Source organism: Lolium rigidum, chromosome 3, assembly GCF_022539505.1.
Source record: "Lolium rigidum isolate FL_2022 chromosome 3, APGP_CSIRO_Lrig_0.1, whole genome shotgun sequence".
NCBI lineage: Eukaryota > Viridiplantae > Streptophyta > Magnoliopsida > Poales > Poaceae > Lolium > Lolium rigidum.
This window is the reverse complement of record NC_061510.1, coordinates 369,946,089-369,958,448: the sequence shown is the minus strand read 5'-3', so window position 1 is coordinate 369,958,448 and position 12,360 is coordinate 369,946,089. Positions and strand designations below refer to the sequence as shown.

The window sequence follows — 12,360 nt, the reverse complement described above, 5'->3', positions numbered from 1 at the left end:
AGACGTCATACACGGAGGCAGCGGACAAAGACCAAGTACCGAAGGGAGGCCCAAAGATAAGCCGGGATCAGCGGAAGAAGACATCGGATAACAACAGCCGACGACAGTATTCTTTTTTTTTTGCTTTTTTTTCCAGCTAGAAGTCAACACGGCACAAGCAGAGATCAGAGAGCGGGGACGACAGAGCAGGCGGGGACGGCAGAGCAGGCGGGGATCCGGAGCAGAGCGGGGCGATTCCGCGCACGCGCAGGCCAATTCAATCGGCAGCAGCGATTCCGCACGGCCAGATCGGGCGGGGCGAGCGGGGCGATCAGCTCACGGCCAGATCGGGCGGGGCGAGCGCAGCGATTCCGCACGGCCAGATCGGGCGGGGCGAGCGGGGCGTTTAGCTCACGGCCAGGAAGAGATCGGGCGAATATGGCCGGACGGAGACGGCGACGGAGAGCGGCGGCCGGCGGCCGGCGGACGGCAACTACGGCCGGGACAACAACGTACAGACTAGGACCAAGTTTTGCTCTCATACCATGTTAGGGCAATATGCTTCATGTATTACCAGGAGGCCAAAGGCCACAATATATAGTACATGTACAGGTGCACATATGCAGAAAGCCCCTAACATATGGAAAAACTACAATAGACAAATATATATATCTAACATGGTTTACACATTAAGAACAACTCCGTGGGAGTAGAAAAAAGAATGAAGAAAATAAAGAAGATAAGCAGCTGACTTCAGAGTCGAAGCTCGTATAGTCTGGTTTACGCATCAAGAACTGATAAGCAGCTAACTTTAGAGTCAATCTTTAAATCTCCAACTTAACCACAGCAAATGACCGCGCAACACTACCAATCAAGCTGAAATTCTTGTGTGCTTATGTACTGAAGTTTGTACTATATAACTGAAAATCAAAATTTTGGGGCCCCCAAAATTTTGGGGCCCTATGGGGGCCACACGGTTGCACACCTGTAGGCCCGCCTGGCAGTTTGCACCTCACTATTTTTTTTATAAAAATCTGAAACTTTTAATATATGTACATGTCCTATGTTTATACACATTTTTTAAAATAAACGTTTTTTATGATATGTGATAATTTTGCTGCTACAAAATTGCATTTTACAGCCATATTATGTTTTTTATATGACACGACATGCGTCTTCTCTTCATGGAACTTAAAAAACATGTGAAAGAAAGATGTATAATCTCAAAAAGTTTAATGTTTCCATAAGTATTTCTACGAATTTACTATTCATCCAGGCGCACATGCTCGTGAGGCCAAGAAAACCTTCATGTCGACGGGATATTGTTTCCATCATAACATTTTCTTTAATGGGCGTCATAAGAATCCTAGTTACTTAAGTTTGACTAAGCTTATTACAAAATAACTAAGTCAAAACCTATAGAAACATGTCACATCAACAGTATCAAATCAATATTAGTATTTGAACCATAATTTTTTTTGTCCATTTATTTGATATATAAACTTGATCATATGCCTATATTTTTGTATTAAGAACGTAAAATATGTTGGTTAAATATAAAAGGAACAAATAGGTTTGTTTTTTGCATTTTGAAAATCTAAGGTTATCATGGATATCAAAACAACTAGCAAACACAAGAAGTAAAACCTATGAGAGTGTTGAGAAGGAGCCATATATGTATGTACAGCTACAAGTTCCACAACCATTTTATACCCTTACATCTTTTTATTCGTGGGGCTTTTGGTCCTGTGTTTTTTAGTTTACTTTGCAATAAAACATGGTTGTGTGTATCATGCAATACAGTCTGGGATACATTCGTTTTCTATATCTTTATATGTTTTCTTCTCGTAAATAATCAAGGGCTTTTGGAGGCGTAAAAAAGGCAAAAAATCCCATAAGTTTATGTTTTACTTAAATAAAAGGGTATAGCCATAGAAATTCAGCAAAATTCCTGGCTTTTTTCATCCGCATTTTTTAATCATCAAACATCATCCATGAAAAATGTGGAAAGGTACTTTCATTTGTGGCATGGTAGAAGATGTTAGCGTCTAGAGAGTACATTAAGGTTTAGGCAGCCGAGCGGCGCATTACAATTCATTTTTTTTATAATTACATCTGCTAACTTATAACACCATTTCTGAAGTATAACGTTGCCTATATACAACTGCCGAGAAGCCATATGAGCTTTTATCCAACAAGTTTATTGATGCGTAACAAAATAAGATTTCATAAGTAAATGTTCGTAATAGCATTTTTCCGACAAGTACTACCTCTGTTCATAAAATGATGTGTAAATTTATCTAAATTGAGATGTATCTGAATACCCTTTTATGTACAGGTACGTCTGAATCTAAATAAATATTTAACAGCCTTCTATGAATAAAGAGAGTAGTATATTTTCAATGCGTGTACTATATATGGATTTTTTGGGCTGGGTCACACACACGAGTATGCAACACTAGTACCGCTGATCGAGCTTAGAGAATGGCACTGTATTAATCACCACACAGTATTCCGAACTTAACAGGTCGCTATAAATTAACCCAATTGGCCACGCATCACCACCCCTATTGAGTCATGGGATGGCGTCACAATCGTGACGTGGGCCAACCCCTTCCGTGGTCCCGCTCCCGCCTCTGCCCTATATATACCCGGCTATCAGCAGCATCGCAACTCACACCAGTCACACAAGCTTGCTTAATTAGCTGCTGCGAAGTAAGCTGCTGCCATGGACGAGCTGTTTCTCCTTTCGGTTCTTCTGGCGGCCGGAGCGGTGGCCCTGCTGCAGGTGCTGAAGGTGGCCCTGAACCCGATCAGCGAGAGGGCGCCGCCTGGGCCGTGGAAGCTTCCGGTGATCGGCAGCATGCACCACCTGGTGAACGTGCTGCCACACCGGGCACTGAAGAACCTCGCCGACGCGCACGGCCCGCTGATGATGCTGCAGCTGGGGCAAACGCCGCTGGTTGTGGCGTCGTCCAAGGAGACTGCACGGCTGGTGCTCAAGACCCACGACACCAACTTCGCGACACGGCCGAAGCTCCTGGCCGGCGGAATCGTCGGCTACGAGTGGGCCGACATCCTCTTCTCCCCCTCCGGCGACTACTGGCGCAAGCTCCGCCAGCTCTGCGCCGCCGAGATCCTCAGCCCCAAGCGCGTGCTCTCCTTCCGCCACATCAGGGAGGACGAGGTATATACGGAACATCCAACCTGATATTAACTAATTATTCGTTGAACGTGGCAACAAAAGATGATGGCAGATTAATTGAACTTACAATACTAACAAAAGCGTATAGTCATGTCTGCATGTGGCACAGTTGACAAGAATGCTGATCTACTATGTAGTTATTAGGCATGTTATAATCTCTGCGGATCATTTTATATATGAACACTAGTCAATTCAGACAACGGATCGCGCATGCATGCAGGTGGGGATGCTGGTGGAGCAGATCCGCGCGGCAGGGCCATCGATGCCGGTGAACCTGAGCGTGATGTTCCATAGCACTACCAACAACATCGTTGCGCGGGCGGCATTCGGGAAGAAGAGAAAAAACGCGGCGGAGTTCATGTCAGCCATCAAATCTGGCGTGGGCCTGGCGAGTGGCTTCAACATCCCGGACCTGTTCCCCACATGGACCACCATGCTCGCCACCATCACCGGCATGAAGCACAGCCTGCAGGGCATCCACAAGACAGTGGATGCCATCCTGGAGGAGATCATCGATGAGAGGAACGTCGCCCGTGCCGACAAGATCAAAGCCGGCGCCACCGAGAACATGGACGAGAACCTCACCGACGTGCTCATCGGGTTGCAAGGCAAAGGCGGCTTTGGGTTCCACCTGGACAACAGCAAGATCAAGGCCATCATCCTAGACATGTTCGCGGGTGGGACGGGGACGTCGGCGTCGGCGATGGAGTGGGGGATGTCAGAGCTAATGCGGAACCCAACGGTGATGACGAAGCTGCAAGGGCAGATCCGTGAGGCGTTTAAGGGTAAGGCCGTGGTGATGGAGGCTGACCTGCAAGCGAGCGACCTCCGGTACCTGAAACTGGTGATCAAGGAGGCGCTTCGACTGCACCCGCCAGCGCCGCTGCTAGTGCCCCGGGAGAGCATCGACGTGTGCGAGCTGCTAGAGTACACAATCCCGGCCAAGTCACGCATCGTCATCAACGCATGGGCCATTGGGAGGGACCCGAGGTATTGGGATGCAGCCGAGGAGTTCCAGCCGGAGCGGTTCGAGGACGGCACCGTGGATTTCACCGGCAACAGCTACGAGTTTCTCCCGTTTGGTGCCGGTCGCAGGATGTGCCCCGGGTTCAATTACGGGCTGGCCAGCATGGAGCTCGCCCTCGTCTGCCTACTCTACCACTTCGAGTGGTCGCTGCCGGAGGGTGTCGCTGAGGTGGACATGGAGGAGGCCCCTGGCCTCGGCGTGCGCCGCCTCATGCCTTTGGTTCTCCTGGCCACGCCCTTCGTACCCATCGCGTAGGCAAGATATGTTTCGATGGCCAGTGGCGGAGCCAGAACTTAAAGTCAGTGTTGTCATTGACCACATAGCTCTCAACGTGGCTCCGCCACTGTCGATGGCACACCTACTTGTGACGTGTGTCTGTCTCTACCTTTAGTATTTGCGTGCTGCAGTAACGGTAAGGCATGTCTCCTAAGTGTGTTCCCCGCGTGCCTGCTCGCGTGTATGTATGATAAAACACGTTGTTTGCATTGGTAATATAAAGTATACTTCTTATATTTTGGCAAACTAAAATATTGGATTGCCAAAATGTTTTATATTAGTGAATAGGGGAAGTAATGGTTGTGTGATGTACAACTGTATAAGCACAATGTAATAATTGAGGACACCGATCCGTATACGTGATCGAGATTGCTCAGTGTGTCTATAATGTAATGTATGACAGAGCCATGATTGGAGCAAGCCACAGCCCAAAATGTAATCGCAAAAATACTGCTATAAAAAACTTATTTCTAACACACACAAAATTAGTATGATTGCAAAGGACGGAGATTTGGTGTATAGCACGAGTGATCTCGTTTTAAAAAAAGTCAAAAATTATATTTTTGTGTTTCAAAAAATTCTGAGAAAAAATCTGCATATATGCAATGCTGTGTCCCACAAACATGCAAAATATCAGTTTAAAATAATTTATATTTTAAGCTACACAAAAATGAGTAGTATACTTTTAAATCTCCAAAATTTTAAACTACACAAAGCGTAGATCTGAGTAGTATATTTTTAAATCTCCAAAACAGATCAGATTTTGTCATTTTTGTCTAGTACATAATATATAAAAAATCGGCTTGAAATTTTGCATTATATTGTGAGATATATCACTAACAATCTCCAAAATTATTTACAGATTTTTTAATAACTTTTAAAATTGTTTTTATTTTTTAAAAAATAGCAAGAGTACTAGTGCTCGAGAGCCAAAAGCACTTTCTGTTGCAAAGGTAAATATATATTTTCAACTATTGTCAGTGATCTAACAAAATATACATATATTTTAGGTACATGCTTTGGTTTGAGGAGCTTTTCGGTTTAGTGATTTGCGGATTGGTTGGATATTGAGGTTATAGAAGAATAAAATATCTTCATGTTCTGTTCCTAAAATTGACAATAAAAAGTTGTTAAATAAGTGAATTAACTAATTGGCAAAACAATATTAAAAGGGATAATTCAACTGCGCATTCTTGAGACACACGTATGGGCATGCAGTTTTGGCTCCTGGATCTATTTGCTCCTGTTATCTAGACCACTATACAGGCAGCAGCAAAAACGGAATAGGTTTGGTCGACACGTACCCCTGTCCCACGGCACAGTAAGGAGCAGGTGACGGTGAGCTTGCCTGAGATTGACCGGCATTCGGTACTGACCGACATGGACCCGAGAACATGTGGGTGTGGGATACCCAGACCATGGTACATGAAAACGTGATCTTCCATTAACACATGTTGTGCAGAACAGGGTATTACATGATGATTGGTGATACAGTACAATTCACTAACACGCTAGGGCACCTAAACACAGATCAGCCATAAGCATACAAGCATATCTATAATATCTATAAAGTTGATCCCCACTACAATCATTTAATGTTTGCAAGCTGCACATGCAGCGTGTCCACGTCAGCAGTCTCCTTTCGTTGTGAGGGATTGAGTGGTATGGCTATAGTCTGCAGTGCTCTATGTCTCGATTCACGACCAGTTCATTTCACGTGTTTCGGCCCTTCCATCTTCTCAGTTATCACCGCAGGAACATGAAGAAGAATGGCCAAACTTTAATTGGAGAGGCAGATGAGCGGCCAGCCACCAACTCCGTGCATAAATTGTCTAGCTCTCTTCCCGGTTGTGCATCCCCTTCCTTCCTTTCCCAAGATCTCCCCATCCTGGCATAGTTGGGATCAATCCACCTCAATAGCAGGAAAAAACATTCAAAGATTTTTTGGGCTGCAATGAGTCAATCGGTCTGCCCGAAGAGCCCAAGCCGTGATGCTCCTTAGCCAACCCATCTCCACTAGGCATCTCTCCCTGACAAGGTACCATCAATCTCTCCCCTCCGTCTTTTTTTCTCTCTGCAAATCGCAGGAGCCAGCCGCCATGCACTCCCCATCGTGCATGGGATATCGACGATATTGGTGAGACGACACAACCAGCAGATAGATCCACCGGAGACGCAACTCAGTTAGTACGAGGAATGAGCCTGGTCGATCTGCTACTACGAGCGCGTGTGGCAGTGTGGCCACATCAGTTTATATTTGATTGATAATGAGAAATTTCTCTACCATTCTTTCTGGATCTGATATGAGGAGCGAGGAAGATACAACGGTTGAACATTCTGCTTCTCGGTTGATCTAGACACCCAAGCCATGACCATGTATTTCCTTTTCGTTCTGATTCATTGATTTAAGTTGGGACACACCCTAACTGAACACATAGATTCTTACTTTAATTGTTGTATAGGATACTGCTACACTCACCTTGGTATGCAGCAAACTAATTTGGCTGACGTTCACGTGATCTACACGTATATTGCAGGCTCAATGTGCAGGGACAAGTATTTCCAACTATTCGATTCTGAAGGCAAATATAATTGTTGCTCTTGGTCATGTTTTATAATGGATGTGACATGTTCAACCGAAGCAGCTCCTATCTTTTAGTTTCTTCGTTTTGTTTCAATGAAAGGTGCGAATTGATTAATTTCCGACTTCATTGTATTGCAGTTTTAATTAATGTTCACAGGTTCTGAATTCCATGAATATTCTCCTTTAGATTTTTATTAACTGGGTTTTCTAGACAGTCAAGCTTACCATTTTCTTCCTTATGTTGCAGCATTTCCTTCTTTTTGTTGCAAATTTACTGTGTTTCTGTCAAATTATGGAAGTCAAAAGTCTATGCCTAATAATGAAGTTTTCTTCCTTCCCATACAAGGCTGTGATAGAACAAGATGTAAAGTCCCCTTTTCAGTATCATCAGGTAAGGTTGTGATCGGCTCTCATAGCCACCGTTTGCACATTGTAATCTCTTTATTATGTACATAAAGTTTTGTTCTTTCCTTTTTCGCCCTCTTAGTATTTTTAGAGAACTAATTATGATTAATTTAATCTCAGTTGTTCATTTCACACATACAGTAATTCACCTTATATATGTTGCACAAAGATAATCGTTATCAGACTTATTGGAAGTCTTAGTGCGTTTGGTGTTGTTTGTTGTTGAACCGGGGTAATTCACACATACAGTAATTCACCTTATATACCAGAATCCAAGTCTGAGGTCATAGTCCTTGAACCGGGGTCTGTAACATGATGAGGCAGGTTCTCCTTTGAGGATTGTTTACAGTATAGCCAGCCGTCGGCCGGACTATAATTTTTGGGGCAACGCAAAGATAATCACAGAACTCAATGTTTGCCATTGTGAGTTCAGCAAACAACTATCGTCATACCACCATCCCTGTCATGCTATTTGAACTGTATTATCTCTTAGACACTTTTTAATGTTACTTTTTGATGGAAATGTACAACACAAAATCGTCTTGATCCAGTGGCATATCTATTTCAAAATTGATCCGGCTGGCATTATATAAATCTTGGTAATCTATTTGCGGTCAATTTCCTATAATTTCCCCTATATATATGTTGTATATTCTAAATTGCTTTCTTAAATTTCCGCAGCAACGCGCGGGGTATCCCCTAGTTTTAGATAAGCTTGTGCGTGGACTGGCGACATACATACAGTAAGCTAAAAGGATTACTGAAACCAATCCGGCCTGTTTTACAGTACCTTTTACCACTCCTGGGTGGAGAGAGGTATGATTAGGGTCAACGGTCAGGATTGAGCATAGTAGATTAGGCCCGCTAGCCCAGTAGATGTAAACAATAAAAATTTAGAGTAGTAGTTTTCGGGCCAGCCCAGTAGTTGGAAAATAGAGTTGCCCGTGCCTAGGTAGAGTCTCGCCTAGGTATGACGGACAGAAGACAACGCCGCCGCCGCCACATAGACGATGCCGAGGTCCGCGTCCGTTTTGCTCCTCCTCGGCGTGAGATCTACAGCCTCGACGTTGTTCGTCTCTTTCACTGAGATCGACGCCTCTGAGATCTAGCCGTACATGAGCTGCACAACCGGCACCGCGGGCCGCGCGTTGACGTCTTCCTCGGGGTCCTCCACTTCCTCTCTGGCGGCTTTCTTGATGGCCTTCTCCATCTGGAGCACCAACCGCGCCTTGGCCGACTCGGTCTCGACCGCGTCGAATGAGCGCTCGAGCGAGGACGAATGGTGCCGGGTCACCCACTCCGCCGCCACATCCACCAAGGAGACGTCGCACAAGGCTTCGTTCGCTCCGCCGCCACTTCCACCAGCGAGCGACGCCGCCGCCACATCAAGCAGGTTCCCAAGTTAGCTACTCACAGCAGCCAGCGATGTCGCCGCCGCCATATCGAGGAGGGACGGCATCGCCGCACCAACTCCGCCACCTCGAAGCCGCAGGTTGATCCGCATCCGCCGCCACATCGAGCATGTTTAGGTACGCAAGCCTACGCACGCAACATTACACCTGTTCCTCATTCAATCTGCTGAATTAGTACAATTGCTAGTCAAATTCTATCAGGAATTTAAGGCTGGTTATAGATCATGAAGCTAGCTGGGACTCCTAATTAACCCTAATGCTCGTATTGTATCCTGATACTAAGCCTAAAATACTTTAAGTTCCTCCCCGCAAAATCCAAACATTGTATGAAGACATGGTAATTATAGTGGTACTAACCCTTGGTGCTTTAATCATAATGTTGCTTGGATTAGACCAAACAAACAACACTTCGTAAGACACTAAAATGTAAGTTTAAACCCTTTCAGAACAACAAAAGAAAGTTGATATATCAAGCAAACAGTGCACATACTGAGATTAGGCTATGGTTACAAGACAGGTGAAGATTGGGCATGCATAGAGATGATTATGATCTTGTTTGTCATCAATATGGAACTTGAGCGAGGTACGTGCCACCTAATTAGAGACAACTGGGAAATGTAGGAGACCACTTTAAGTGCACACAGAGTTTCTGATAATGTCTCTATCGTAAATATGGAACCACCTATGCAAGCCACCGAAGACACCTCATAGCAAGCAACAGGAATAGATTTTCAGCTAATCTGCTTGTGTAACACCCTTGTAGCTAACTAGTTAGAATTTAGAAACTGTCGCATGTAGCTTACCTGAAGACCTGCAAACCATAGGAAACACACTCGATCAGCCCCAACAATCTTCAGACTGCACTGTAGTTATTCGATAACTCCATTACTTGCCATGGCTGCAAATTTCTAGCTTTGCACACACACATATATGTCTAAGATTATGGGCCTCCTATGTACTAATATTAAGAAATAAATAAGTATGCAAATACATTTTTCTGTTTATACCAGAAGAACAAATCAACTGTTTTTCACAAATAGAGACATACAGTCATGCGGGAAAGTAGTATTCAGAAGGTAATACAACAATACTGGAGGCCAAAATAACATGTGGCAATTGGTAAACCGTTTTGAATAATTCTCCTGACAATCTAGATGTAAGGCTTGAAGAAGTGACCACTCTATTTATACTTTAATTTGACTATCAACTTTTTTAATGTTGTGAAAGGAGTCCCTTGGAAATAAGAATATGTGTACTATGGTGTTTTACTGATATATTTGTCCTGTTGAGTGAAGTATATTATAAAGCTGTTTTTTTGTACGAGATGATTACCTGACTAGTAACATGAATCTTATTTTTATGAATGCGGTTTTCAGATATGGATGGTCAAGGCCCTGGCGAGGAGGGGCGTGAAGAGTATCGCCGTCATATCAGTTGATCTGTCTTTCCTTTTCACGCTTTGGCATGGCGGAAAATTTGGAACAAATAATTGCATGAGAGCACGGAATGCCTAATATGCCCCCCTGCCATTTTACTTTTGCTCTAGGCTGGACTTGGAGGGCCACTAATTGATTCCGGTCAAAAGGGTCTGCGACGGTGTGACCTACCAAGCACGCCCTTCGTTTGGTGAAATTGCATTATCATCACTTCGGAGTTTCGCAGCGAAAGAAGGCTGGTGTTGGATCTCATGGCGTCCTTTAGTTTTAGTTATCTCATCTAGTTTTTCTTTTTCTTTTGTAAAGTTATTTTTGTGTTGATCAATTGATTTTAAGCTGTGCACTAATAGATTTGGTGGTATTATATACTGTGGTTAGAAGAGAGCCCATTTTTTTCCACTGAAATGTGGATAAATATATACCAGGAATGAAATGAGTATTGGAAGCTTTCACAATTCTTTACTGATATACGTACCACTGGAATGCGTCAAAGCAACACATTCAGATTCGTGAATTACAGAACAATAGTCACTGTGAGTACTTCATAGCCAACAACTAGTGAACAGGATGGTGATCTTTTGGACATAGATTGTACAACTCAACGAAAGATTGTAGAACTAGTGAACCTGTGTTCAAATCTTTTGGTGCCAACAACTAGTCTCCAAAACATTCCTTTGAACACAGGTTGTAGAACTCAACGAAACTTCGATATAATGGACAAGTTTCATTGTTCATGGAAGCACTTCTCTTCTGGAAACGATACGACAGACATATGTTTACACAACTCAATGTAACTTAGCTATAAGGGATTCACAGAAGCAAACTTAGCTATAAGGGTTCCCCAGCTTTGCAACCTTAAGTCGCAACTTGTTTCTAAGCTCTTAATCATCCAACTTTGACTGATTCTGCCTTTGCAAGCTCTAAGTCCACCTAGTGAGGACTAAATATGTACTCTTGAGTTCCCTTAAATTCAAGTACTTTGCAAAACAACTATGAAAGACGGATGTACAACAATGGTAATCCGGTATCCTGTACAGACCTGAGCTTCCCAAAGAGTACAGCTTATTTTGGCATTCCTCTGCGTCTAGCAAAGCCTTGCCTCCATCACCTATGTGAAGCCAGCAAATGCTCCTATTTGAAACATGGTTGCACATGCATCATAACAAGGTACAATGCTTACAATGAAGAAGGAAAATCTAGTTATCAGGCATATATATTTGAAGTATTGTTTAAAAAATAACTGTACAGATCGATGCAAGCAGCTGTAAAAGAAAAACTGAAATGAGCAAGTCTAGAAAACAAAGGTTGCCTAATATACTTTTTTCGATAAGGGAGAAAAAATGCCCCAGCCTCTGCATCAATTGATGCACACGGCCTTTTTATTGCATATATCAAAACTATTCAAGGTTCAAGTGTACATTTAGTCAAATAGCATTGTTCAAGTGAATATATACCACTAGCGAGTAAAATAAAATAAATTCATAGATCAATTAAATGTGAATTTGTAGTTGCCGTTAAATTTGCCTTCTTCAAATTGAGATCTATGCAAGCCACCAAAATAAGAAATGTTGCAAAAAAAAAAATTTGACTGAATGGCAGGCATACTGTTGTGCCAAGCTTTGAGTAAATATTAAGCAGCTCTCACTATATCACGATAATGAACAAATCTTTTATTGGTTCAATTGAAATATAAATGGAACTTAAGATGAGTGACAGATGATCCATGATATACAATAATCTTCTTCCTTTTGCAAGAGACGGAGAATAATCTATTCTATCATGGTAAGGTGATAGTCTGAAAGTACATACTCCACCCATGCCAGTGGTATTAAGTCGCCATTCAGTCTAAAATCTCACACATACACTTGAAGTATATAACAATATACTGGCTTATTTTGTTCTACCATCATGGGTTTATCATTCACAATTTCACATTCCTTGCACCACTTATCAACATACACGAAAGACAAGAGTCAACTGCGCAAACAAATGCCAGATAATTGGAACAACATGAATGACCAAATGAAAGTGGGGCA

General features: G+C 43.2%; 1 protein-coding gene across 1 annotated transcript; it reads left to right on the top strand.

Moving 5' to 3' along the window:
• Nucleotides 1-2,707: 2,707 nt before the first annotated feature.
• Nucleotides 2,708-4,466, top strand: LOC124697400 (premnaspirodiene oxygenase-like). The gene is made up of 2 exons (XM_047229999.1): nt 2,708-3,166; nt 3,405-4,466. The coding sequence occupies exons 1-2, from the start codon at nt 2,708-2,710 to the stop codon at nt 4,464-4,466; spliced, it is 1,521 nt and encodes a 506-aa protein (XP_047085955.1).
• Nucleotides 4,467-12,360: the final 7,894 nt, after the last annotated feature.